Below are 26,534 nucleotides of genomic sequence, written 5' to 3'. Positions count from 1 at the left end.
TTATACCTTGTACGGTGAACACATTTTACACTTTCCGACTTTATAACCAACGTCCAGAACTCTGCCTGAAGTGTGGAAAGTACTCCACAAGTGCATGTTAAATGAAATAAATGAATCCTGGTTCAACTATTCTGGTGAGAGTTGAAGCCACACCCTGGAAAGAAAATATCTTTTCCAGGTAAGTTATTTGATACAGGAAAGGGAAAGAATATTGCAGTTTTGCTGGGAAGCTGAAAAGCTGCACAGGGGACATCGAGAGACAGGGGTACCTCAACCAGGATGCTAACAAAAACAATAAAACATGGCAAGCGTCTCTGGGGTGAAAAGAAAGGAAAGCCTATTGCTGGTTCCTTCTGAAGCTTTAGGACTATCTCTGTGATAATAGGATGTGGAAGAACTGTGGATGTATGGATGTGTGGATAACATAACCCACCACAACAGTTTTTCAAACTCGAAAACTTTCGAGACTCTAGTAAGCTGAAAAGATTTAAAAGCTTGTAATAAGCTGTCAGAAAAAAGAACCAGGACAGAAACTATCAGAGCATCACTGCCAACAGGACAGGTGTCATTATGCGAAATGCCTGTGAAAGTCACATATAAATCTACAACATGCAAAATGTTCTGGTTACAATGAAAGATGTGTTTCTTACTATGGCTCACACTCGGAAAGACTCGGAAACTTTGCTTCTACAAGTTACCCAGTCCCTAATTAAATTGTTCAAATGGAAAGATAAGTTACTAGAATCTTGGGAAAACGCTAATAGGTGAGTATGTACTTTTTGGTGACTAATTCTGTTTATGGTTATATTTAACAAACCGACCCCTAAAAGGAGGAGTTGTGTGAGGGGAACAGGGAGTCTCTCTGAGGATGTTGACAATTTTAAGCAGGAAATTTCCTGATTCTTTCTACGTCAGAATGTTCACTAGTTGAAGGGCACCTGGGTAGCTCAGTTGGTTGAATGTCCGACTTTTGATTTTGGCTCAGGTCATGATCCCAGGGTCACGGGATCGAGCCCCGTGTCTGGCTATGTGCTAAGCATGGAGCCTATGTAAGATTCTCTCTCTCTCCTCTCTGCCCCTCTCCCCTACTTGCTCTCTCTCGGTCTAAAATTTAAAAAGTTCTAATGAAAACACAATGAATGTTTACTAATTGAAAAGCACCAAATCTTCATTTAAAAAATCAAGGAAAAATTGTATGAAATCTATATTCTTTCACATTTGTTTAATGGCTAACTTCGTAGAAAATAAAAAGCATGATCTATTTTTGAACCAGATGCAGACAGCATTCGGGTGGGTATGTGTCTCCTATCGCTCTCACCTTAAATCTTCCCCTCCAAGGACAGGGAAGGGGAAACCTGGAGGCAGTAACGTGGGTGGGTGCTTTGAAAGAGGCAAATGGGCTGCAGATGGCAACTCTTCAAAAGGAAGGCAGCTTGCAACCCGGCTGATACTGCCTGATACAGTAGAAGAAACATATAGAAGAAGAAAGAGGAAACATATCTTTCTTCCTTCTGTTGGGGGATCTGAGAACAGGACATCAGAATCCTCATTCCAGGGGCGCCTGGGTGGCTCAGTCGGTTAAGCGTCCGACTCTTGACTTCGGCTCAGGTCTCGATCTCATGGTTCATGAGTTTGAGCCCTGCATCAGGCTCTGTGCTGACAGTGCGGGGCCTTCTTGGGATTCTGTCTCCCTCTCTCTGCCCCTCCCTGGCTTGCTCTCTGTCTCAAAATAAATAAAAATAAATTTAAACACAAAACCAAAACCAAAAAAAGAGATGCTTAACCGACTGAGCCACCCAGGTGCCCCAAGCATCTGGCTCTTGATTTCAGCTCAGGTCGTTATCTCATGGTCATGAGATCAAGCCCTGCATCAGGCTCAGCACTGGGTGTGGCGCCTGCATGAGATTCTCTCCATCCTCCTGCCCCTCTCCCCAGGACACACATGCTCTCAAAAAAAAAAGAAGAATTGTCATTCCAAAAGTATTCTTCCCAGAAATGAAAATGCTCCCCTGAGGCGCCTGGGGGGCTCAGTCAGTTAAGCTTCTGACTTCTGCTCAGGTCACGATCTCACTGTCTGTCAGTTTGGGCCCCGTGTCAGGTTCTGTGCTGACGGCTCAGAGCCTGGAGCCTGCTTCGGATTCTGTGTCTCCCCCTTTCTCTGTTCCTCCCCTGCTCATACTCTGTCTCTCTCTCAAAAATAAACAAACATTAAAAAAAAAATTAAAAAAGAAAAAAAAAAAAGAAAATGCTCCCCAACAGAAGGTTCCAAGAAAGCCACAGAGCACAGAGACAAAGCATGTTACTCAGTATGACCACAAGCACAATGCCTACCAGTTGCCCTGGGACACGGGTCAAGTGCACATACCCAAACACACTTTCATGCCAAGGGCACTCAAGAAAGTAACAAACAGAAAGAAACTGGATAGGCATTCATCAGAAAACAAACAATGTTCTGCAACATCCTTCCTTCGCTCTGGTTTGCACACGACCTATAGCTATCTCCAGGACCCACGGACACGTGGAGGTCTCCCTTCCATTAACACATTCACAAAGTCAACACATGCTTCCAGACACCTGCCACATACCAGACGATTCTAGGCACTGAGAATAGAGCAATGAACGAAAGAGGCAAAATCCCTTGCTGGGGGGGGGGGGGGGGGGGCAGGGATCAAACTCCAGCGGGGACAGAGAGGAGATGAACAAGCAAACAAAAATGTATGAGGCACAACATAAGGCAGAACAAGAAAAGTAAAGAGGGTGATGTTTTACTTAAGTTGGTGAGAGAAGGCCGTTCCTGTGACATTAAAACCGAGCAGACACAGGAAGGGAGGAAGGAAGGAGGGAAGGAGTGAAGGGACAAAAGGATTTCAGGCAAAAAAATATGTCAGAGAGAGCCACAGAGAGTAAGTAAGGGCTCTGAGGCAGAAGTACGTGTAGTAGGCAGATTAACTGGCTCCGGAAGAATCCACGTCCTGATTTTTGGAGCCTAAAATACGTTAAGTATATGGCAAAGAGGAATTAAGGCTGCAGATGGAAATTAAGGCTGCTAATCAGCTGACCTTAAAATGGAAGACTATCTTCTATTGCCCAGGTGGACTCAAGGCAATCAAGAGGATCCTTCAAAGTGCAAGAAAGCTACGGAAGAAGGGCGGAGGAAGGCAATGCAACCACAAGAGAACGGGCAGGGAGAAGCAGGGTGCTGGCGGTGAAGACGAAAGAAAGGGGCCGTAAGTTCAAAAACGGGGGGTAACTTCTAGAAGCTGAAAAAGCCAAGACACAGATCCTTCCCTAGAGCCTCCCAAAAGAAATGCAACTGTGCAGACACCTCGACTGTAGCCTGGTTAAGAACCATGCCACACTTCTGACCCAGAGAAGCGTAATCAACCGTGTTGCTCTAGGCCATGAAGTGCGTGGCAGTTTGTTCTGGCAGCAGGCGCTAGAGCGTCCCTGGCAGGTCTGGGAGCCCCGAGGGGCATGGTGTGGGTGGACGAGGCAGAGCAAGAGGAAGGGGACGGGCGAGGTATTCAGAGAGGAAGTGGGGGACGGGGAGCACACCATGGAGGACTCAAGCCACTTCGAGAGGTTTCAACTCCGGGAAAAATAAGCCCCAAAGGGTCTTGAGCAGAGGAACGGGGCTCTGACTTCCAGTTCCTACGGATCACACGGGCTGCTACGCGGAGAACAGACAAACAAGAGGAAGCGTGGAAACAGGCAAGCGGCTGAAAGGATTCAAGAAACAGCTTAGAAGTTTGGACCAGGTGACAGCAAAGGGGGCGGAAAGAAGCGAAGACACACAGGAGAACACCTACGAGGACTCCCACCTGCTTGGCTCTTACCTGATTTCTCTCGTCTGTGGCTTGCTAGCATCATCCAAAGCGTTTTTACCTTCTCTAAGCGGAATGTATCACGTTTGAAGAGGCGGTGCTTTGTGAGCATGCAAAGTCCGTATTTAAAACGAACACATTAGGGGCGCCTGGGTGGCTCAGTTGGTTAAGGATCTAACTTTGGCTCAGCGCATGATGTCATGGTTTGTGAGCTCGAACCCACTTCAGATCCCCTCTCTCCTTCTCTCTGCCCCTCCCCCACTCACGTGCTTGAGCACACATGCTCTCTCTCTCAAAACTAGAAAGACATTTAGAAATAAATAGAACGCACACACTAAAGGTACAATCGACGGAACATTTGGATTCCTGCACATACTGATCAATTAATCAAAACCAGCATTTTTCAAACATTTTAAAAAACATGGCCCATATTGGGGCACCTGGGTGGCTCAGTCGGTTAAGCCTCCGACTTCGGCTCAGGCCATGATCTCGCGGTTTGTGGGTTCGAGCCCCGAGTCGGGCTCTGTGCTGACCGCTCAGAGCCTGGAGCCTTCTTCGGATTCTGTGTCTCCGTCTTTCTCTGCACCTCCCCCGCTCACACTCTGTGTCTCTCTCTCAAAAATAAACACTAAAAAAAATTAAAAAAACAAACAAACATGGCCCGTATTTCAAGACCCAGACATACATGCAGAAAGTGCATTACAAACACCTATTTCTAACCAATGTCTATTTTCACTAAATCTCCCACTGGGCTCCTACACCACTGACAAAATTGGCGGGAGATCTTGCTGCAATATATTCTGTTCTAATAAACTGAGATTTTCCACTTTATGTTATTAAAAATTGTTAGTACACCATAAATACAAGGGACCATTTCAAGACCCCCCAAAGCTTTGAACACACAAACACACAAAGCCAATCCAGGAAGCTGACACTGAGTCACAGAGCGCCTGTCCTCACCCAGAGATAGCAGGTTCCGGAAGTTCTCCAGCATCACGTCTCCATACAGCTTCTTCTGGGCGGGGTCCAGCAGCCCCAGCTCCTCCTCCGAGAAGACCACAGCCACGTCCTTGAACGTCACCGCCTCCTACAACACCAAGCACATATAACCTCAATCTCGCACCCAATGGCCACTGGGAGCGGGGCAGCACGGAAAAGCTGGAGAGGATGGTGGGACGTAGTTCCAGAGTGTGAGGGACTCAAGTCCATCTGTAGGCTTCCAGGCGCTTCTACTTCTACCCTGCCAATGCCACGGTGAGTTTCGTCAGCCTCACCAAAATGTGTGGCAATGACAACGTCCTTGTGTTTTTGTGTCCTCGTGGAGTCTACTTACAAGTAACCGCCAAAAACTCTAAACACGCATCCTGGACAACACACGTTTTACTTCGCGACGCGTGGTGCTGACTGCCCCAGAAGCATTCAGCAATTTAGTTCAAACGTTTGACAACACCCACCTTCTTCCTCTCACACACGCACGAACCCTATCACTTTGCTTTCACATGTGCCACTAAGGAGCTTTTGCTAACCTTGTGGGACAGCTACGTGGTTCTCCCATGTAATGTTCAGCATCATGTTCCGGAGCCAGCAGGCCTCAGTGCGATTCCCAAGGGCCTGTGCCTTACTAGCTGTGTGACTTTGGACAAGTCTGTCCATGTGCCTGAGTTTCTTCTCCGTATGTGGTCCTTCTGTGACAGAGTTCCTTCAAGATTTAAACAAGGGAATATCCCTAACACTTGGAACAGTGCATGGCACAGAGTAAGTGCCTAACAGACCTTTATTATTCATGTTATTTCTTCACGTTGCCATTATCAACAACTATCTCATCAGGGCACCCGGGTGGTTCAGCTGGTTAGCGTCCAGTCTTGATTCTGGCTCAGGTCATGATCTCAGATCTCATGGTTGTGAACTCGAGCCCCAGGGTGGGGTCTGCACCAGGCGTGGAGCCTGCTTGGGATTCTCTCTCTCCGTCTGCCCTTCCCCCACCTGCATACACTTGCTCCCAAGCTCTCTAAAAAAATAAAAAATAAAAATATTTTCTCTCAGGGTGACTGGGTGGCTCATTGGTTGAGTGTCCAACTCTTCATTTCAGCTCAGGTCATGATCTCATGGTTAGAGAGTTCAAGCCCCACATCAGGCTCTGTGCTGGCAGTGCAGAACCTGCTTGGGATTCTCTCTCTTCTTCTCTCTCTGTCCCTCCCCCACTTGCTCTGGCTCTCTAAAATAAATAAATTAAAAAAATATTTCATCTCATTTTGTGGCTGTTATCCCAGAGAACAGAAAACTATACTTAACGATACCGATTAAACAGTATTTAATTTTATGCATTCTTCTCATTACAACGTATCCTGCAACGAACATCATTTTACATAGACCTTGTTTCCCTGACCACTTGAAAATGATCGCAAAGGAAAATTAAAAGGTCAAAAATGAGCACGTTTAAAATTGTGATCATGTGATGGCAGATTTTCTTCCCCCTCTTTTTCCTACACCGCTAATCTTTCAAAAGAATACAACAGTCCTGGGTCTCCAAATGACAGCCAAGAGTAGGCTATACATTTTTCCACGGTTTTGGTAATCTGGTTTACAAGAACAACTTGTATTATTATTGCCACTTATTTGACTGTAAATTCACAGAACCACCTTTGAGATGTTTATTTGTGTTTCTCATTTTTCACATGCCTACTCTCGTCCTTGTTTGTATTTCACTGGATTTTTGCCATTTACCATATGCATAAGATTCCTATTATGGGCTCTGCCTTTTTATCTTGGCATCCCTGTAGCAAGCATTTTGATCCCAGGTTGTTGCTCCTGGTAATTCCGTATCAGGTATCTCTGGCCACAGAGAAATTTAAAGATTTTACATTTAAAATTTAAATTTTATAAACGACTGTGCTAACTGCTATCAACGTGCCTGCAGCGCTGAGCAGGTCAGTGTGGCGGGGTGACTCTGAGAAAGAGGTCAGGGAGCAGGCCAGCTGTGGAAATCATCTCTCGAGGGGTGCCTGGGTGGCTCGGTTGGTTAAACGTCTGATTCTTGGTTTCAGCTCAGGTCATGATCTCATGGTTTGTGGGTTCAAGCCCTGCATTGGACTCTGTGCTGACAGCATGGAGCCTGCTTTTATTCTCATTCTCTCTCTCTCTCTCTCTCTCTCTTCTCTCCACCCCTGCTCATGCTCTCTCTCAAAAATAAAAAAAATAAAAAACAGTAACATCCCTAAACCACATACATGTCTTTGAACAGGAAGTAAAGATAAAAAGTACATCGATTCAATGGGGACAGGATGCAACTGTGAAAAATGAACATTACAAAACATTAAAGGAAAAAAATCAGAATTAAAATTAGATGTATATCACGAATACAAATTCAGTTATGGATACTGACAAGGATAAGAGAGGGAGAAAATAAAAATAGCTCACTTGTCAGAAAGGAAGTAATGAATTGGAAGAATTGCTCATTTCTAGTAATTTTTCTACTCCGTAAGAAAAATAATAATAAAACAAAAACTAAAAATATGTGCAAAGTAAATTCAAAAGGGACAAGGGAAGACCCTGGCACAAAACAGGTCCTCAAACGCCTGGAGTTCTGCTTGAGTCATCCCCAGAAAAAGGTGTGACCATCTGAATAATGAGATGGAATTTGGAAAGTGAGAAAGGCAAGCCCTACTCACCTTGAACATGGTCACGGGTCCTCCTACTTCTGGCAGTGTGCAGAGCGCAGAGTTGCACAGATCCCAGGAAGGCAGAACGGCGCCTGGTGGGGGGCCTAGGGAGGTGGAAAAAAGACATTAAAGGTAGCCCGGGATGTCACTCCCCTCCCGTCCCGGGATGATTACTGGAAATCCGTACATGAGTGTTCACACTCCAACCGGAAACCACCGAAATGTCGACCTATGACCTATGCACGAATAAACAAATTGTGACAAATCTGTACAGTGGAATGTTTTTCAGATACTTTTACTGTAATTAAAAGGAAGGAAGTATGGATCATGCTGCAACATGGATGAACCTGGTAAACGCTGCTGAAAGTCAAAGAAGCCACTCACAAAAGGCCAGATATTTTATGATTCCATCTCTAGAAAATGTCCAGAAGAGGCAAATCTAAGGAGAAAGAAAGCAGGTTGGTGGTCACCTGGGTATTAGGGGAGAAAATGGAGGTGAACTGAAAATGGGCCTGAGGAATCCAACTGGGAGAATGAACATGTTCTAAACTGAATTACAGCAATGGCTGCACCATTCAGCGAAGTTACTAAAAATCACTGATTTATGCAACTAAAATGGGCAGATTCTATGATATGTACAATACACATCAAGTTGATATAAATGTTTGTTCATCTACGTGTCATTTAAATCACAAAACTAATTGACAGATTCTGAGTGCATCTTGATAAAGGTATTTATATTTGAGTGAATAAGGAGGGAACATGGGGAAGCCTGGCCTCACAGCAGAATACCAACCAGTAAGTGTATCTCCCCATAAACTTTACTCATTTTGATTTAAAAAATAGTAACTTCAGGGGAGTCTGGCTGGTTCAGTCGGTAAAGCGTGCGACTCTAGATCTGGGGGTTGTGAGTTCCAGCCCCACGTTGGGTATAGAGGTTACTTAAAAAATACAATCTTTAAAAAAAATACAGTGAATAAAAATTAGTGACTTCGCAGTGGAGAAACCTAATAGAAATCACCTTAGCTTAGGTAACAACGTTGAGTTCACCGATATACGGACAGACCGACGTCCTTTGGCTCCTGTTATGCCGCAATGTCAAGGACGCCTCAATGTTCTATGGGATCCCTGCTAATGACGCATTACTGAACCTAAACACGTAGTAAGTACATCTGATAAACCCCAAATGAAGAACTTTCTCCAAACTAACTTGCCTCTACACTCTTCGAAAGCATCAAGAACAGGGGCACCTGGCTCAGTCGATGGCACGTGTGACTCTTGCTCTCCGGGTTGTGAGTTCAGGCCCCACGTTGGGTGTAGAGCTTACGTGAAAAACAAAAAGTTAAAAAAAAAAAAAAAGAAAAGAAAGAAGTAGCATCAACAAAAAAGACAAAGGTTATGGAATGCATTCCACATTAAAGAACATCAAGTTTATGATAAAATTTTTGTACAATATCTATCAACAAATATACAGTTTAAGGCAGTACGTAAAATTGGACTTTGAAATGAGATGGGGGAGGGGAGACTGGTTATAAGGCGTTTATACATGAAAAACAGAACAAACTTAAATAGAAGACTGCAGATTACAAACCAGGATGTTATATGTTATCTAGCATTATTTAATAAGTAACAACACCATTAACTACTATTTGTAATTACTTACTAAACATCTAATATCTGATAGATAACTCTATCATATAGTATAACATCCAATATTACCAAGCACGGGATGTTAAAATTCTATAACCAGCCTCCCCTAAATCCTTTTTACCAAGATACCTGATTACCCATATGTGGGGCTTCCTTCCTTCAGAAAGCTAAAAGAAGCTGTCATTGAATTACAGGTATATTCCTGGTGTTATGTGGCTGACGGAGCCACAAGACAGACAGGCAAAATGTAAACAATTGGGGAATTTGTGTAAAGAGTATTTGACGGGGCACCTAGATGGCTCAATCAGGTAAGCATCTGGCTCTTGATCTCAGCTCAGGTATGATTTCAAGGTTCGTGGGATTGAGCCCTGCATCAGGCTCTGCACAAGACAGCAAGGAGCCTCTTGGGATTTTCTCTCTCCCTCTCTCTCTCTGCCCCTCTTCAACTTGCTCTCTCTCAAAACACATAAGTTAGAAAAAAGAAAACAACTTAAAAAGAGTATATGAGAACTCCTTACACTAGTTTTGCAACTTTTCAATGGAAAAATTTTTAATTTTAAATTATGCAAAAATAAAGTCTTATACTGTCAGGAAACAGTCACAGGAACAAAAATAATAACGGGAATAATAAAGAAGATCATGAAATTAAATGGAAATTCATTTTTCTTGGCAATGTTTAAAAATTGGCCATAGCTCTGTGGCACCTTGCCTGGCTCAACTCTTGATCATATGAGCCCCACAACGGGTGTAGAGGTTACTTAAAAATCGTTAAAAAAAGGGGCGCCTGGGTGGCTCAGTCGATTAAGCCTCTGACTTCAGCTCAGGTCATGAAGTCACAGTTCATGAACTCGAGCCCCGCATCGGGCTCTGTGCTGTCAGTTCAGAGCCTGAAGCTTGCTTTGGACTCTGTGTCTCCCTCTCTGCCCCTCCCCTGCTTGTGTTCTGTCTCTCCCTCTCTCTCTCTCAAAAATAAATAAACATTAAAAAAAAAATTTTTTTAAATCGTAAACAAAATTTCCATAGTTAAAATACATCAGAGGTTACACACAGAAAAACATGATCATTGTGTAAAATGTTCATAAACAAACATACAAATATACACAACCACCAAATAGAAATGCATTAAAAGCTTCACAGTTATTATCTTTACATCCTCGATTACCAGGTAATTAAAATTTTTTCCAGAGCGCCTGGGTGGCTCAGTCGGTTAAGTGTCCGACTTCGGCCCAGGTCATGATCTCGCGGTTCCTGAGTTCAAGCCCCGTGTAGGGCTCTGTGCTGACAGCTCGGAGCCTGGAGCCTGCTTATGATTCTGTGTCTCCTCCCTCTCTGTCTCTCCCGCACTCACACTCTCTCTCTCAAAAAGTAAACATTTAAAAAATTTCTTAAAAAATAAAATAATTTTTCCCTCATATTTCTGTGTTTTTTGATTGTTCCATAATGATACAGTTCTTTAAGGAGGCACGTGGGTGGCTCAGTCGGTTAGGTGTCCGACTCTTAGTTTCAGCTCAGGTCATGTCTCATGGTTTCATGGGTTTGGGCCCCTATATTGGGCTATGTGCTGGCACTGCTGAGCCTACTTGGGATTCTCTCTTTCCCTCCCCCACTCACAATGCCTCTGTCTCTCTCAAAATACATAAATAAACTTCAAAAAAAAAAAAAGAATAAAGCATATTACTAGTAATAAGCAGAATAAAATAGTTCACAATGCTTTTAAAAACTCAGAAAAGTCAAAGCCCGTTAGCCTTGCTTTTAAGGTCCTCCAGACCCAAGTACTAACTACCCCAGGGTCTGATGCCTGCTGGTTCCTACAGCTGCAGAACATGCTCAAGAGATTAGCAACCTGAGCTCTGGACTCAGGCTGCCTTCATTCCAACCCCAGTTCAGCCTCTTACTAGGTGGGGACTGTGGGCAAATCACTTATGCTCCCTGGGTCTCAATCTCATTTTATTGACTAGGGAAAAAAAAAAAAAAAAAGGCAGAATTTCTTCGCATAGCTGTGGTGTGGCCCAACATATTTATTTGTATAAAACCATCATGGTTGAGGTTGGCAATTAAGGATTATTACTAATACCCATGCCCAATTACACAACCTATACATTATCTAATTGATGTGACTATCGTTGTAAAAGAAAAATGCCCAGGGGCCCCTGGGTGGCTCAGTCCGTTAAGCGTCTGACTCCTGATTTCTGCTCAGGTCATGATCTCAGGTAGGGAGAATGAGCAACCCCCCTCCTTTTCCCAGGCTGTGACAGGCTCTGTGCTGACAGCAGGGGGCCTGCTTGGGATTCTCTCTCTCTCCCTCTCTCTCCCCCTCCCCAACTCACCCACACATGCTTTCTCTCGAAAGAAAGGGAGAAAGAAAGAAAGAAGAAAAGAAAGAAAGAAAGAAAGAAAGAAAGAAAGAAAGAAAGAAAGAAAAGAAAGAAAGAAAGAAAGAAAGAAAGAAAAGAAAGAAAGAAAAATGCCAAATCCCACTCACATGGAACTTTGCTGTCAGTAGCCAGGGGAGTCACTCTTTCCACCTCTGTGCAGCCCTTTCTGAGAAGTCAGGCTGGGGAAGAAAAAAAAAATGTCATGAAATGCCATGGTCATGTCACTGTCCTCAATAACAGTGCAATCTAGGGGGGCGCCTGGGGTGACTCAGCTGGTTGGTTGTGCAAGAGACTCTTGATTTCGCCTCAGGTCGTGATCCCAGGGTTGTGGAGCCTGTTAAGATTCTCTCTCTCCCTGTGCCTCTCTCCCCAACTCATGCATGCTCTCTCTCTCTAAAATAATAATAATAATAATAATAATAATAATAATAATAATAATGCAATCTGGAAGCAACCCTCATCACCAACTAGACCCCAAGACCTGACATCTAACGCCCACCTGCTTGTACTCACCCACGTCTGTCTTACATTTTCCCTTAAGCTCTCTTTTCTAGCTTACCTCTTAACTCCGGCGAATGAAACCGGAAACCACCTCAGGTGATGACAACTGCCCTGACAAGACCTGCCGCAGACCCAGACCACCCAGAACTTCTGCGCTAGACCCCCAACTCGTGCCTGCACAGAAGGACCATGGAGTGGCTTCTGGACTGACCTACAATTACCTTTACCTCATTATAATCCTAAAATTTCTGCCCAAGGAGGAGCCTCAGCCTCATGTACATAACACACAACATATAGGCATGTTTCCTTAGGGCGCATGCTCATCCCTATGCCTGCCTCTACATACCATGACAAGCCTATCCATCCTAACCCTAAACAAAAGGAACCCATCCACCCTCTTTTGGGGATTCCCGGCTGCGGAAGCTATTCCCCTGTGATTTCCTTCTTTGCTTGCAAATCAAAGTTTTCTTTATGCAACAACTCAATCTGGTAAGGTTTCTGAGTCACCAAGGTGGGAACTCAACCTTAGTTCCGTTACTACCCACACCTTCTGAAAAGAGACATTAGAAGGGGCCCAGGATGGGACGCCCGAGTGGCTCAGTCAGTTGAGCGTCCGGCTTCGGCTGAGGTCATGATCTCACAGTTTGTGGGTTCGAGCCCCACATTAGGCTCTGTGCTGATGGCTTAGAGCCTGGAGCCTGCTTCGAATTCTGTGTCTCGCTCTCTCTCTGTCCCTCCCCCACTCATGCTCTGTCTCTCTCCCAAAAACAAATAAAAACATTAAAAAAAAAAATTTTTTTTAAAAGAAGGGGCCCAGGATGATCCAGCAGCCTGATCCAGCAGGAATCAGAGAAGAGCAAAGATCACCGCAGTTGGATATGTGACCCTAACCTGGGGACTTGACTGATGCTCGGGAAATTAATACCAAAAAGAGATCACCATTCACCATACGCCAGGAGCTGTTTTGAGATTTTTATTTCCACAGCCATAGCTGGCGAGCGGGGGCGGGGTGGGGAGGAGGGGGCAAGAGCATCTGGCTTTGGGGAGGTCCCAAACAGACCCCATTTGGTCCCTCGCTGCTGACAAAATCCGAAGGCAGAGAATCTAGTCCAGGTGAATAAGAAAAGAATTTATCTCAGTAAGGCGAACGCCAAAAGACTGCAGACTAACGGCTCCAAGACTGTCTTCAAAGTGCCTGAAAATACGTCCAGGTTTATACAAGCAAAAGGTGGGGTGAAGGCGGGCGGGTACTGCAGGTGGGCAGCGAAGGTCAAATGGATTACTATCTTGGGGTCAATCACAAACGGGGTCTTGCTGGCGCAGGGCAGCCCTTACGGCTTGAGGGGTTAGTTTAGGTTCTCACCAGGGGCTGCTCTGCCCTCAAGGCTGTGCCACCTGCGCCAAGAGACAAGCTGGAAAGAAGCCAACCAGAAAGTTTGAGGTCAAAATGGAGGCAGCTGAAGTCCTCTTTCACCACCTCTTAATCCTGGAACACCAGGAAGCACAGGCACGCGTGGGTGTAGGGAGGCGGACGGGGCGAGCTGAGACAAGCGGCAACTCAAGCCAGGCGGTAGGTGACCCCACCCCACGCCCCACCCCGGGCCTCGGGACCCACCACGAACGCAGAGACTCCCCCAGAGACGCACACCACTGCCTTCCCCCCCGCTAATACCTGCGTGCTCCGCTCAGGCTTTTTTTCCCCCCTAAGCCGCCCTGTCGCTGCAGGTTCCAAGCACAGATTCAGGAAGTTTGGAAGCGCTGGGAGAGGCGGAACTGACGCACCGCTCCCATAGAAAATTCAGGAGCAACCTCCCACTCCCCCAGCGGAAGTGCCCGCGAGAACCTGGAGCTTCTGGACTACATCTCCCAGGATGCACCAGACCCGCCTTCCTGAGCGGAAGTGAGCGCGACTACACGGAGCGCGGGGACTACATCTCCCAGAATGCTAAAGGCAAAACGTTCTTAGGCTCGCGCTCCTAAGCAAGTTGCGGCTGCTGGAAGCTCCTTGTCTACGCTTCCCCAACTGCCAGAATGGAAGGGGTCACGCAGTCCCGACTTCCTAGGTGGTAATACGGGTTTCCATGTTAAGAGTCTGCGTTACCTCTGCCTGAGTCTTCAGCGAAATTATTCCATGGACACGACTTCCGAATTCGAAATGCCTCCAATTGTGACAGGAGTGTTGTTGGAAAGGGATTAGGTGAGGAGGTGCAATCTTCAAGAAATTAACGGGGAATGATTGCTTAAGGGACACTAGACGACTGAGAGGGGGAGGATGTTTAATGTAATCTGACGATATGAGGCCAAAACAGAGTTCAAAGAATGGGTGAGGCAGAATTATTCGGGAGGGGCGGTGAGAAGCGAGGAAGTTACCCGCTTCTACTCCAGACACACCACAGACTTGGGAGGAATTTAGGGCCCAAGTGGAAGCTTGTCCTCATGGAAAAGCACGCTTCCCTTATTTAAACTGTATATTAAAATTGTTATCCCGGGGTGCCTGGGTGGCTCAGCAGGTTGAGCATGTGATTCTTGATTTTGGCTCGGGTCATGATCTCAGGGTGGTGGGATCCAGCCCCACGTTGGCCTCTGCGCTGATCAGGGAGCCTGCTTGGGATTCTTTCCTTTTGCCCCTCCCGTGTGTGTGTGTGTGTGTGTGTGTGTGTGTGTGTGTGTGTGTGTGTGTGTGTGTGCTCTCGCTCACTCTCTCTCTAAAATAAAAAAAATTTTAAATTATTATCCCTACTTTGGAGGTGAACATGTCAAGCTTCTGTGAAGTTACAGAATTGTCCAGTATCTCAAAGCAAGGGTAATAGCTGCAGAACTTGACATTGGAGTTATTCTGACACCCAAAGCCCATGATTTAAAGGCAAATCACGGAGGAGGATTCTGTAGGTGAGAGAGCATATTTTAGTATTGAGTTTTTTCCTTTATACTTTCTGATAAAAATATCTTATATTTTATAGTTATTTTATTGCATATAGTTAATTTTAAAAGATGTATGTTACTAAAAACTAAAAATAGTATGAAGCAAAATAAGAAAAATGCACCTAGAATCCTTCCTCCTGAAGATAAAAATTGTCTCCCCATAAACATATATCAATATATATATCTATCTATATCTAGCTATCTATCAACATATATATTTAATTTTTATTTATTTATTTATTTTTTTAAAGAATTTTTTTAATGTTTATTTGTTTCTAAGAGAGACAGATGAGCTGGAGAGGGGCAGAGAGAGAGGGAGACACAGAATCGGAAGCAGGCTCCAGGCTCTGAGCCATCAGCCCAGAGCCCGACGCGGGGCTCGAACTCACTGACTGTGAGATCATGACCTGAGCCGAAGTCGGACGCTCAACTGACTGAGCCACCCAGGCGCCCCTATATTTAATTTTTAAAATGAAGTCTCAGGGTGCCTGGGTGGTTCAGTTGGTTGAGTGTCTCGCTCTTGATTTTGGCTCAGGGCATGATCTCACGGTGGTGAGATCAAGCCCTTTGTCAGGGTCTGTGCTGGGTGTGGAGCCTACTTAAGATTCTCTTTCTCCTTCTGCCCCTCTGACCACCCCCCACAAACACACAATCTCTTTGTCTAAAAAAAAAGTAATTGAAAAATAAAATGAAGTCTCATGTTCTATAACCATATAAGCTGAACATTTTGTAATACCAGTTTTGAAAGTCTAGGGGCGCTTGGGTGGCTCAGTCGGTTAAGCAGCCAACTTCAGCTCAGGTCATGATCTCACCGTGAGTTTGAGCTCTGCGTCGGGCTCTGTGCCGACAGCTGGGAGCCTGGAACCCGCTTCGGATTCTGTGTCTCCCTCTCTCTCTGCCCCTCCCCTGCTCATGCTCTGTCTCTCTCTGTCTCAAAAATAAATAGAAACATTTAAAAAAATTTTTGAAAAAAGTCTAACTCCTTCCAAATGATGGCTGTAGAATGTTACATTGGATGGACTGAGAACTAAAAACGAAACGGCCCGACATCTGGAAGCTGGTGTAGCCCTCGAAGCTAGGCCATGTTAGTCTCCTTTGGGACATAAATGAATCACAGAATACCATCCTCAAATGAGCGTTCTCTGAGACCATGGTAAAGTGAGACGAAACAAGTCCCCTTCTTAATTTTGTTGAGATGCACACAAAAACGAGGTCACTGTGCCATCACACAATGCCAAGCATCCCTTTTTTGCTAGATGGGTGACGGCTACTTCTTTGTCACTTGGACCTTTATTCTTGTTCCAGGCTGCCTTCCCAAAAGGTAACACCTATTGAAATACTCACTCTTAGAATTCCTCCTGCTTTCCGACGGTAGTTCATCTCCAGGAACCCTGCTTCTTTAGGCCTTCCCTAAACCACTCAAACAGAGCTCAAATCCTAGAATAGATTCTTTCTGACACCCTCTTTCTCTCGTGACGCTTCATGGTTTTCCCTGGTGGGTGTACTCCACTGCAACAAATAATAAGCCCAACTTGTCCAACTACTGGTGTGTTTCTGGATGAATTAAGCGTTTTGGCACATCCCCTGAGGAGTAGTAGGTTTGCTATTATATATGATCCTTAGGCCTGCTTGCAAGGCTGGATTTTGGCTGGTGTCAGGGAACATGGATTTGGGAAGACTTACTCCGTCCATCACTGGTCAGAGCTGTTCACTGTGTCTCAACTGTGCAACAAGGTTTCTTTTGAACATCCGCTTTCTGTTGAAGGTTTGAATTTTGTCACGTGCTAAGTAGATGGCGCCTACATGACCAGCCCTCATTAAGAACCCTAGGTTCTCAGGGGCATCTGGGTGGCTCAGTCGGTTAGGCGTCCGACTTCGGCTCAGGTCATGATTTCACAGGTCGTGGGTTCGAGCCCCACGTCGGGCTCTGTGCTGACAGCTCAGAGCCGGGAGCCTGCGTCAGCTTCTGTGACTTTCTCTCTCTCTCTGCCCCTCCTCCACTCACACGGTCTGTGTCTCTCAAAAATGAATAAACATTAAAAAAAGAAAAAAAAAAACAACAAGAACCCTAGGTTCTCAGGGGTGCGTGGGTAGCTCAGTGGGTTGAGCATCCGACTTTGGCTCAGGTCATGATCTCAGTTTGTGAGTTCAAACCCCACACTGGGCTTGCTCCTGTCAGTGCAGAGTCCACTTCGGATCCTCTGTCCCCCTGTCCCTGTGCTTCCCCCACGCATGCTACCAAAAATGGATAAATATTTTTTTTAAAGAACCCCTTTTAAAACCCCTTTCTTTTGCAGTCCTATTGTAGACATTTCACACATGTATTCTTTCACTGAAATATAGTCCTAAATCCAACTATATTCTGTGTCCTCTCAGCAAGTCACAGAACCTGAAGGTGGTAGAAGGGACCCTCAAGCCACTACGCAAATTGAGATAGCATGGATCACAGTATCTAGTATTCTGTGGAGATACAGCCCAGAAAATTGATTATGAAAATGAATCTATTAGATACACTTTGTAAGTAAACCCCTCAGTCAATACACTTAAAATATCACCATGGCATCCACGGAGTGTGGAATGGCATCCAAAGCTTCTTTCTCCTTAGAGGCTCCAATGCTATAATGCTCTGTAAGATCCCTACCCATGCACATTTTTTCTTCAAAGCATTTTTCTTAACCTCCACAACATAACCACTTTACTATCTCCAGTATTTGCCTGCTCCCTGGCTTATGCCTCAAGATGAATCTTGTGCATCAACAACAAACATGGTTGACCATACTCATTAGTTTATCTGTGAATACAAATTGTGTCTTATTCCTTAGTTTTGATCTTATCTGCCATATGATAATGCAGAACAATCTTAGTAGGTGACCCAACTATAAGGGACTCCTAATCATCTTTCAAATTCTATTGTAATTTGCCAGTTTGATCAAATCGATGTTCACTGAGAAATAAAAACACACAGTAGAATTACAGAATGGAAAATGCCACCAAATACTCCTTGCCAAAGAATATCATTTAGAGTATCCATTTCTATGTGATGTATGTCTATAAACACATAATACACAGAATTATGAACTTATTACACTATGAAGGCTATGGTCTGATTTCACAAAGCTTTTATTATGTTCTTCTCCTGCTATTACATATCCTTGACATTAATTTAATGGCCCCATGTTATTACGGGAATATATGAAATTTAAACAAATTCTTATTGAACACTTGTTATATCCATTGTTAAAACTCTGTGACATTACTGATGTGGTATTCATCTTTTCATTGTTTGAATCTCATAGTATGTTTCCTATAGTACGATTTCCAGATCGAAGTTGCATGTTACACATTCTGAAGTATACTGCTTTTCAAAAAAATGTTTTTATTGTCACCAAGAAAAACATATGTCATTTCTGCACCCTGTAATTAATGTATTTGATGCAATCACCAAATCCCAAATTTTTCTAGTATTTATTTTCATGGGGATGAGGGGAAAATATGGGAAGCTGACAAATTAAATGTCCTTCAAATTGGCATAAATTTCTACCACAGAAGTTTGATTAAAAAAAAATCCTACAATTAGAAGGCAATCATATCAAAGACTACATGGAAATGCAGAAATTTAAAACTCAATGACAAATTCAAAATTAAGAAAAATGTTTTTATCACTACTATATAAATCTGATGTTTTTAGTGTTTCTTTGAACCCTTGCCTTAACTTTGTTGAGAAAATTCCATTAAGATATGTGCAGTGGCCAGTTATTGTGAAGTTAAATTGTTTCAGTCTGCAATGTGAGAAAAATCACAAGAGTTCAACTGCTACTGCGTAAACCAATGGGATATGAGACCAAGACATGAAAAATAAGAACTCAACCTCAGAACACAGGCTGATAGCCAGAGCCAACCATAATAGGAAACTACCAAAATAATGCTGTGGAACACAGTACTCAGTGTATTTCTGCATTTCAACTATTTGTTCCTCAGAATTATTTATTAGTTTTTTTGCTGGTTTCCTTTTCCAGATACAATTTGTAAAGATTGCACATTTTGCCTCTTTGGTTCATTTAAAATATTTTATCACTTTTTGCCATTTTAACAAATATGTATCTTGGTGTGGACATCCTTGGGCTGATTTTTTGGGTGGATCTCTGCCTCCTGGATCTGGTTATCTGTTTCCTTCCTCACATTAGGTAAGTTTTCAGCTATTATTTCTTCAGGTAAAATTTCTGCCCCCTTTTCTCTCCTTTTGGGGTCCCTTTAATGCAAATGTTATTATGCGATTATGCTTGATGGAGTCATTGAGTTCCCTATCCTCAATCTCCATGATTTTCTTCCTCTCATTTGTGTGGCTTACTTTCCATTACTCTGTCTTCCAGGACATTCATTCATTCCTGTTTCATCTCACCTTCTTCTTATCCCATCAAGTGCATTTTTAATTTATTGTGTTCATCTCTGCTTGGTTCTTTTTAATCTATTAAGGGTCTCAGTGATGTCCTCCACTCTTCTCAAACCAAGTGAGTATCTGTGATCTTTACTTTAAATTCTCTGTCTGGAATATTACTTATATCCATTTCGCTTAGGTCTCTTGCTGTGGTTTGGTCCTGTACTTTCATTTGGGAGATATTCCCATCTCATTTTGTCTCCATGTCTATTTCTGCATATTAGGAAAGTCAGCTGTGTCTCTTGCTCTTGAAGGTAATGCCCTTATGAAGAACAAGTCCTGTAGTGCCCTGCAGTGCACGGTCTCCTGTTTCCTGGGACCTGTCGCTTCAGGGGCAGGGTCTCCTATGTGTGTTGCCTGTGCCCCAGTGCTGTGTCCTGGGCTCTTTTTATTCAGTCTGGTCACCTGCAGAGGCTCTCTTTGCCTATTGTGGGCAGTGTTTGGTCCCAGCTGGGTAGAGCCCATTTTAATGATATGTGCTGGTCTGTTTGTGAAATGAGACCTGTTGAAGCTGCCACCTCTGGAACTGATGTTCTGCAAAACACACAGGTCAGGAGACAAGGTAGGCTTGCTCTGGTCTTCACAGTGCCGGGACTGAAGCAGGTGTGATTGGGAAAGGCAGACCCACCAGAGCACAGGGGGGCAGGGGCTGGTGTAACCAAGTTAGGTAAGGAGTGTGGGCGCCGTGCTGGTTCCAGCAGGTACCCATGTGCTTATGCTGGGGGGACCAGGGAGGGAAATGGTTCCCTCCTTTGTTCCCAAAGGAGTGTCCCCATGATCCCTGCCTCTCCAGGCCACACTCAGTAAATTGCTGTCCCTGCTGTCTGCCCCTGGCATTTGCCAAACTTGATTCCTGGTTGTGTCTCCACCAGCTGTTCATCGTGCTCTCCCAGAGCCCGGCCCACAGACACTGGAAATCCAGGCTTTAAGTCCAGCTGGCTGCTAAGAACTCATGCCATTTGGCCCCTCTCGCTTTCAAAGCCAAGCGTTACAGGGATTCATCTTCCCCATGTGGGCTCCCCAGTGTGACAGTCTGTTTTTTGTCTTCTCTACACCACTGGTTCCTTCCCCTCCACAGAGGGCCAGTCTGGCTCACTCCCAAACTGCATCTTTGCCCTTCCTACCTTTTCTGATATGGCCTCTTCTACACCTTTAGATGCTGACTTTGTTCTGCCAGTGTCGGGGTCAATTTCTGGGTTATTTACGCTGATGTGAGTGTTGTCTAGTTGCATCGATGAGAGGAGAGGAGCTTAGCGTCCTCCTACTCCACAATCTTCCCTAATTCTCTCTTCCTTTTGATTCATTTAACAAATGTGTACTAAGTGCATACACAGAGTGCTATTCAATGCTGATTGTAGAGATTCAGCAGCAAACAAACTCCCTGCCCTCATGAAGCTTCTATTTCAGGGGACATCGATTTTAACATCCACCATTAGAATCTGATAAAGGCCTAAAGAAATTGTTATATTTAGGCCTTTTTCTTGAGTGATAGCTACAACTGCCAAGGTTCTTGTACCTTGTACGCTACACCACTTATGTGACCTTGGGATCACCAGGATGCATTCAGCTATGGCTGAAACATTCACTTTAATGAAACAAATGTTTTCCCTCCTATGAGACAGAATGAGATTTATCCTCAACGTGGATTCTGTGATGAATTTTAACATACGAACTTGAACTGAACTGCTTACTGCATATCTCACACTTGTAAGGTTTCTCCCCTGTGTGAACTCTCTGATGAGATTTTAAATGTCCAGATTGACTGAAGACCTTACCACACACATTACATTTGTACGGTTTCTCTCCAGTGTGGACTCTCTGATGAACTTTAAGATTTGAGGTCCTAGTGAAGTGCTTACCACATGTCCTACAGGTGTATGGGTTCTCTCCCAAATGGACGCTCTGGTGCACATCAAGATCCAAGCTCGTCTTGTAGCCCTTCCCACATTCCTCACATTTGTATGGCTTTTCTCTGGTGTGGACTTTCTGATGAGCTTGCAGGCACGATTTCTGACCAAATCCCTTCCCACATTCTTCACATTTGAATGGTTTTTCTCCACTGTGGACTCGCTGATGTGTCAAAAGAGGTGAGACCCACCTGAAGCTCTTCCCACATTCCTTACAATTATAAGGTTTCTCCTCTGTGTGGAACCTCCGATGATAATAAAGATGTGTCCTAGAAAAGAAGCTCTTTCCACATTCTTCACATTTGTATGGTTTCTGTCCCATGTGGACCTTCTTATGGATACGAAGACGTGAACGCCAAGTGTAGGACTTCCCACACTCCTCACACTTGTATGGTTTTTCTCCCGTGTGGACCACACAATGACTATTAAGTGCTGATCTACGACGGAAGTTCTTACCACAGATATCACACTTGAATGGCTTCTCCCCGGTATGGACTCTCTGATGGTCCTGAAGATGGCAAGCATTAATGAAGGCCTTTCCACATCCCTCACACTTATAAAGTTTCTCTCCCGAGTGTAACCTGCAATGATTACTAAGTTCTGATCTACGACTGAAGCCTTTCCCACATTCCCCACATTTGAATGGCTTCCCTATGGTGTGGATTTTCTGATGAGTTTGCAGGCATGAGCTCTGACTGAATTCCTTACCGCACTCCTCACACCTATACCGTTTCTCTCCCAGGTGAACTCTCTGATGAATACGAAGCGCTGAGCTATAAAAGAAGCATTTCCCACACTCGCGACATGTGTGAGACTTCTCCCCTGAGTTTATGTGTTGAAGATCACAGTGGGAGGTATCACTAAAGATCTTTTTGCACTCATTTCCCAGGGAAGTCTTCTGGCCTGTGTGGGTTTTAGACCGTGCTGCCTCAACGTGGCTGGGTAAATCCCATTGTCTGTGGAATTGAGAACTCTTTATCATGGAGTTGTGACACCAGGTTAAGTCATCTGCAATATGCTGCCAGATTTGCCAGCAAGAAAGTTCTTCATGTGGTTCCACTTTAGGAATAGTCTCCATCTTGTGTTGGATTTTGTCTCCTAAAAGACAAAGAATGCAGAGATGTGGGCAAATGAAGGCTTTGTTCGGTGTCCTCAAGATTTAACAGTTAGGAAAGAGCATGAGAGTTTAATGAACCCAGGGAATATTCCCTACATCCTTCTAGTGTGTACCATGGTCTCTGGTTTAAATGCCTACAGACACCAAGAGGTAATCCAGTAGGGTCCTATCCACTAAGCACCAATGAAACAAATTTAGCATCATGCCAAGCCTCATATGTAATGGACAAGCTAGAAATCAAAGAATTAACAAAAACGATAATGATACGTATTAATTTTGCGACTTCCACTCAATTTCATAAATCGGTGTAAATTCTTAAATAGTAAAATATGCAGCAAATAAGTTACGTAAACAACGAGGCCTGTCCTCAACATCAAAGAGACCGTTCTAAGCCCCTGGAATGTCATGCCTGAAATGAGTGCAATAGGGACTTCAGTCACATTAGATTACTTTAACAATATGATTTAGGGATGACACTGACCACACCAGAAAAACTAAGAACATGATGTTGGGCGGGGCTTTCAATTACCTGGTAGCATGGACCAAGAGCCTGAGAATAACCATATGAAACCATTCAGTCTATACCGAATGGTCATGTGACAGAGCTCCAATAATTACTCTGGACACTGAGGATCACATGAGTTTCCCTAATTGCCAATATCCTGTGTATACCTGTACACTTTCATTTTGGAAAGTAACACAATAACACATCCCTGATTCTATGGAGACAAGACAATGGAAACTGCATATGGTACTTCTCTAAACTCTCTCTCCTATGCTTTTTCTCATGCCTTTCCTATAATAAACTAAGCATAACAGCTTTCAGTGAATTCTACCAGCCCTTTTAGAAAATTATTCAATCTGAAGGCAATTTTGGGAACCCCTCAAACTTTTAGTTGGTGTCAAGTACAGGAGGTCTGTGTGAACTGTCCCTCGAAACCTTACAGTTGCTTAGACTCTTTGCAATCCTATATATCAAGCACCCAGAACTGATTATATCTATATGTTCTAAGTATTCCTGCAAATTCTACACAGTATGTATAGCTCATCTTATTTTTGTGCTAATATATGTAGTAACTTAATTAAGATACATGAAATTAAAAAGGGACAGGAAACTGCAGTTTTACTGTGAGGTCAGAAATTTGTACCCCACAGGAATACAAGGAGGGTGGTGTTCCTAATGAAAGAACTGGAAGATGGCAAGAACCGCGAGGGGTGGAAAGGATACATAAAGGCTTATGCACTGGTTTCTTCTGAGGCTTCTGGACTGTCTCATACTAAACGGAGTGTGGAAAATCTTTGGATGTAGAATACTGGGCTTTCACATGAGTTTTTCTGACTGAAAACTATAGCCTTTTAGTTGGCTGTAAAATAAATTTAAAATCATTCAATAAGCATTTAGAAAAAAAGGGACAGAAATCATCAGAGTATCATTATTCATAGGAATGGGGTGATTGCAAGAATTCTTATAAAGTTGTACACATAAACCTACGCACAAATGAAATGTTTCTTTTGGATACACTGAAAGATGCATTTCCTAGTAGGGCTTGTGCTCTAAAAAGTTTGAAAACTTAGTTCAGGAACTCAGCAAGTCTATAATTAAACAAAGCGTTCAAATGGAAAGTCCTAAGGGCAAAAACTTGGAAAAATACTAATAGGTGTGTATGCACCTCTTGGTAGATGCTAGTTTATGGTTATATTTAATAAACTGTCCCTTTAAAATAGTTTTCTTTGGGGCATCAGGGTGACTCAGTTGGTTAAGCATCCGACTTCAGCTCAGGTCATGATCTCATGGTTCGTGGGTTCAAGCCCTGCATCAGGATCTGTGCCCTCGGCTCAGAGCCTAGAGCCTGCTTCAGCTTTTGTGTCTCCCTCTCTCTCTGCCCCTCCCCTGCTCACACTTTGTGGGTGTGTGTGTGTGTCTCAAAAATAAATAAACATTAAAATAGTTTTCTTTGGGCGGGGGATATAAGAAGTCTCTCCAAGGATGTGACAATTTTGAGTGGGCTGTTTCCTGATACTTTCCAGGTTATAATGTTCATCAATTGCAGATGAAACAATAGGCTTCATGATAAATGTATGGAAATCATGTGAAATGATTATTCTTTAATGGCTAAATTTGTAGAAAATAAAGGTGCAGAAATAGATACCTTAATTTTTGACCAAAATGATCAGGTATAGACAACATTCAGCTGTGTGACTGGGGTTACTTTCATCTCCTCCCCTTCTGGCACATGGAGAGGAAACTTGGCAACAGTGGGGTGGGTGTAGGCTTTGTAAGATGCCAGTGCGCCGTAGATGGGCAAACTGTGCAAAACAAAACCTTTCAAGCTGATTACTATCTTGAGAGATCAGGAAGTTGAGATTTTTTTTTTTTTTTTTCTCCACTTGTTGGGCAGCTATCTAGGAAAAGACATCAGAATCCTCATTTTTAAAAAAGATTTTCTTGGGGCGCCTGGGTGGCTCAGTCGGTTAAGCATACGATTCTTGGTTTTGGCTCAGGTCATGATCTCACAGTTCGGGAGTTTGAGCCCCGTGTTGGGCTCTGTGCTGACAGTGCAGAGCCTATTTGGGATTCTCTCTCTCTCTCTCTCTCTCTCTCCCTGTCTCTGCCCCTCCCCTGCTCATGCTGCCTCTGTCTCTTTAAAAATAAATAAACTTTTAAAATATTAAAAAAAAAAAAAAAAAAAGATGTTCTAGGGGTGCTTGGTTGGGTCAGTCAGTAAAGCACATGACTCTTGATCTTGGTGTTGTAAGTTCAAGCGTAGAAATTACTTTAAAAAATATTTTTTTAAAAGAGAAGTATTTGAGGGGAAGAAGGAAGATGGCAATGGAATAAGAGTACCCATGAACTGTCCCATGAATACAAGTAGATAACTATGAGACATCCTAAATACCCCAGAAATCAACCTGAACAATGGCAGCACAAACTCTGTAACTAAAGGTAGAGAAGAAGCCACAGAGAAGTCAGGAAGTGTGGGGACACAGTTTGGGAGAGAAACGGATCATGGCTGCTGTGGTGAAGAGGGAGCTGTAGTTGTGGAGAAGTGGGTGAGACAGACAAGCACATGGGAGTGCACGGGGAAAATGAATCCCCACGGCAATTGGCTTGGAAAGCAAGAGGGGCCAAATTTCATGAGTTCTTGCAACCAGCGGTGCTTAAAGCCTGGAGCTGTAAGTCAGCAGGCTTGGCTTGGGGACAGCCTGAAGTCTTTGGGGCTGCTCTTGGAAGGAAAGCAGGACAAACAGCCCACGGACATACAGCACGGAAACGGGAGATCTGAAGAGCACCTGGGGGGCACCTGAGTGGCTTAGTCGGTTAAGTGTCCGACTTCAGTTCAGGTCATGATCTCATGGTTTGCGGGTTCGAGCCCCACGTCGGGCTCTGTGCTGACAGCTCAGAGGTTGGAGCCTGCTTCGGATTCTGTGTCTCCCTCTCTTTGCCCCTCCCCTGCTCGTGCTCTGTCTGTCTGTCTCTGTCTCTCTCTCTCTCAAAAATGAATAAACATTAAAAATAAATAAATAAATGAAAGAAATAAAAAGCATACACATCAGTAAAGAAGAGTCAAACTTTCACTATTTGCAGAAGCCATAATACCCTATATAGGAAACCTGAAAGATTCCACCAAAAAACTGCCAGAACTGATAAATGAATTCAGTGGAGTCACAGGATACAAATTCAATGTACAGAAATCCGTTGAGTTTCTACACACCAGTATTGAAGCAGCAGAAAAAGAAACTAAGGAATCAATCCCATTTACACATGCACTAAAAATAATGAGATACGTAGGAATTATGCTAACCAAAGAAGTGAAAGACCTATACTCTGAAAACTATAAAACACTGATGAAAGAAACTGAAGACGACACAAAGAAATGGAAAGACATCCCATGCTCTGAGACTGAAAGAGCAAATAACTGTTAAAATGTCTGTACTACCCAAAGCAATCTACATATTTAATGCAATCCCTATCAAAAGACCTGTCAGAATGGCTAAAATCAAAAACACAGAAGACAGCAAGTGTTGGTGAGGAGTTGTGTACTGTTGGTGGGAATGCAAACTGGTTCAGCCACTGTGGAAACAGTATGGGGGCTCCTCAGAAAGTTAAAAACAGAGCTAACCTGCCATCCAGCAATTGCACTAC

General features: G+C 43.8%; 1 protein-coding gene across 15 annotated transcripts in view; it reads right to left on the bottom strand.

Annotated features, from left to right (window-relative positions):
* LOC106973657 (zinc finger protein 45) overlaps positions 1–26,534 on the bottom strand; it is a 92,259-nt gene that overhangs the window by 6,273 nt on the left and 59,452 nt on the right. Inside the window, exons 1-5 of one of the 15 annotated variants that reach the window (XM_053209876.1) lie at positions 13,682–13,853; positions 11,616–11,687; positions 8,505–8,805; positions 7,493–7,587; positions 4,785–4,911 (exon numbers count right to left, since the gene is read on the bottom strand). The exons of 10 other annotated variants lie outside the window; for them this stretch is intronic. In XM_053209876.1, the coding sequence (XP_053065851.1) occupies positions 4,785–4,911; positions 7,493–7,501 (136 nt within the window). In that variant the 5' untranslated portion in view covers positions 7,502–7,587; positions 8,505–8,805; positions 11,616–11,687; positions 13,682–13,853. Of the gene's footprint in view, positions 1–4,784; positions 4,912–7,492; positions 7,588–8,504; positions 8,806–11,615; positions 11,688–13,681; positions 13,854–18,033; positions 22,372–26,534 lie in introns of those variants that run through there. 4 more of the 15 variants (XM_053209877.1, XM_015070741.3, XM_053209878.1 and 1 more) reach the window with 4 other exon arrangements.

The sequence above is a fragment of the Acinonyx jubatus genome, chromosome E2, assembly GCF_027475565.1.
Source record: "Acinonyx jubatus isolate Ajub_Pintada_27869175 chromosome E2, VMU_Ajub_asm_v1.0, whole genome shotgun sequence".
NCBI lineage: Eukaryota > Metazoa > Chordata > Mammalia > Carnivora > Felidae > Acinonyx > Acinonyx jubatus.
The sequence above is the reverse complement of the archived record's forward strand: the minus strand, read 5'-3'. Positions and strand labels throughout refer to the sequence as shown.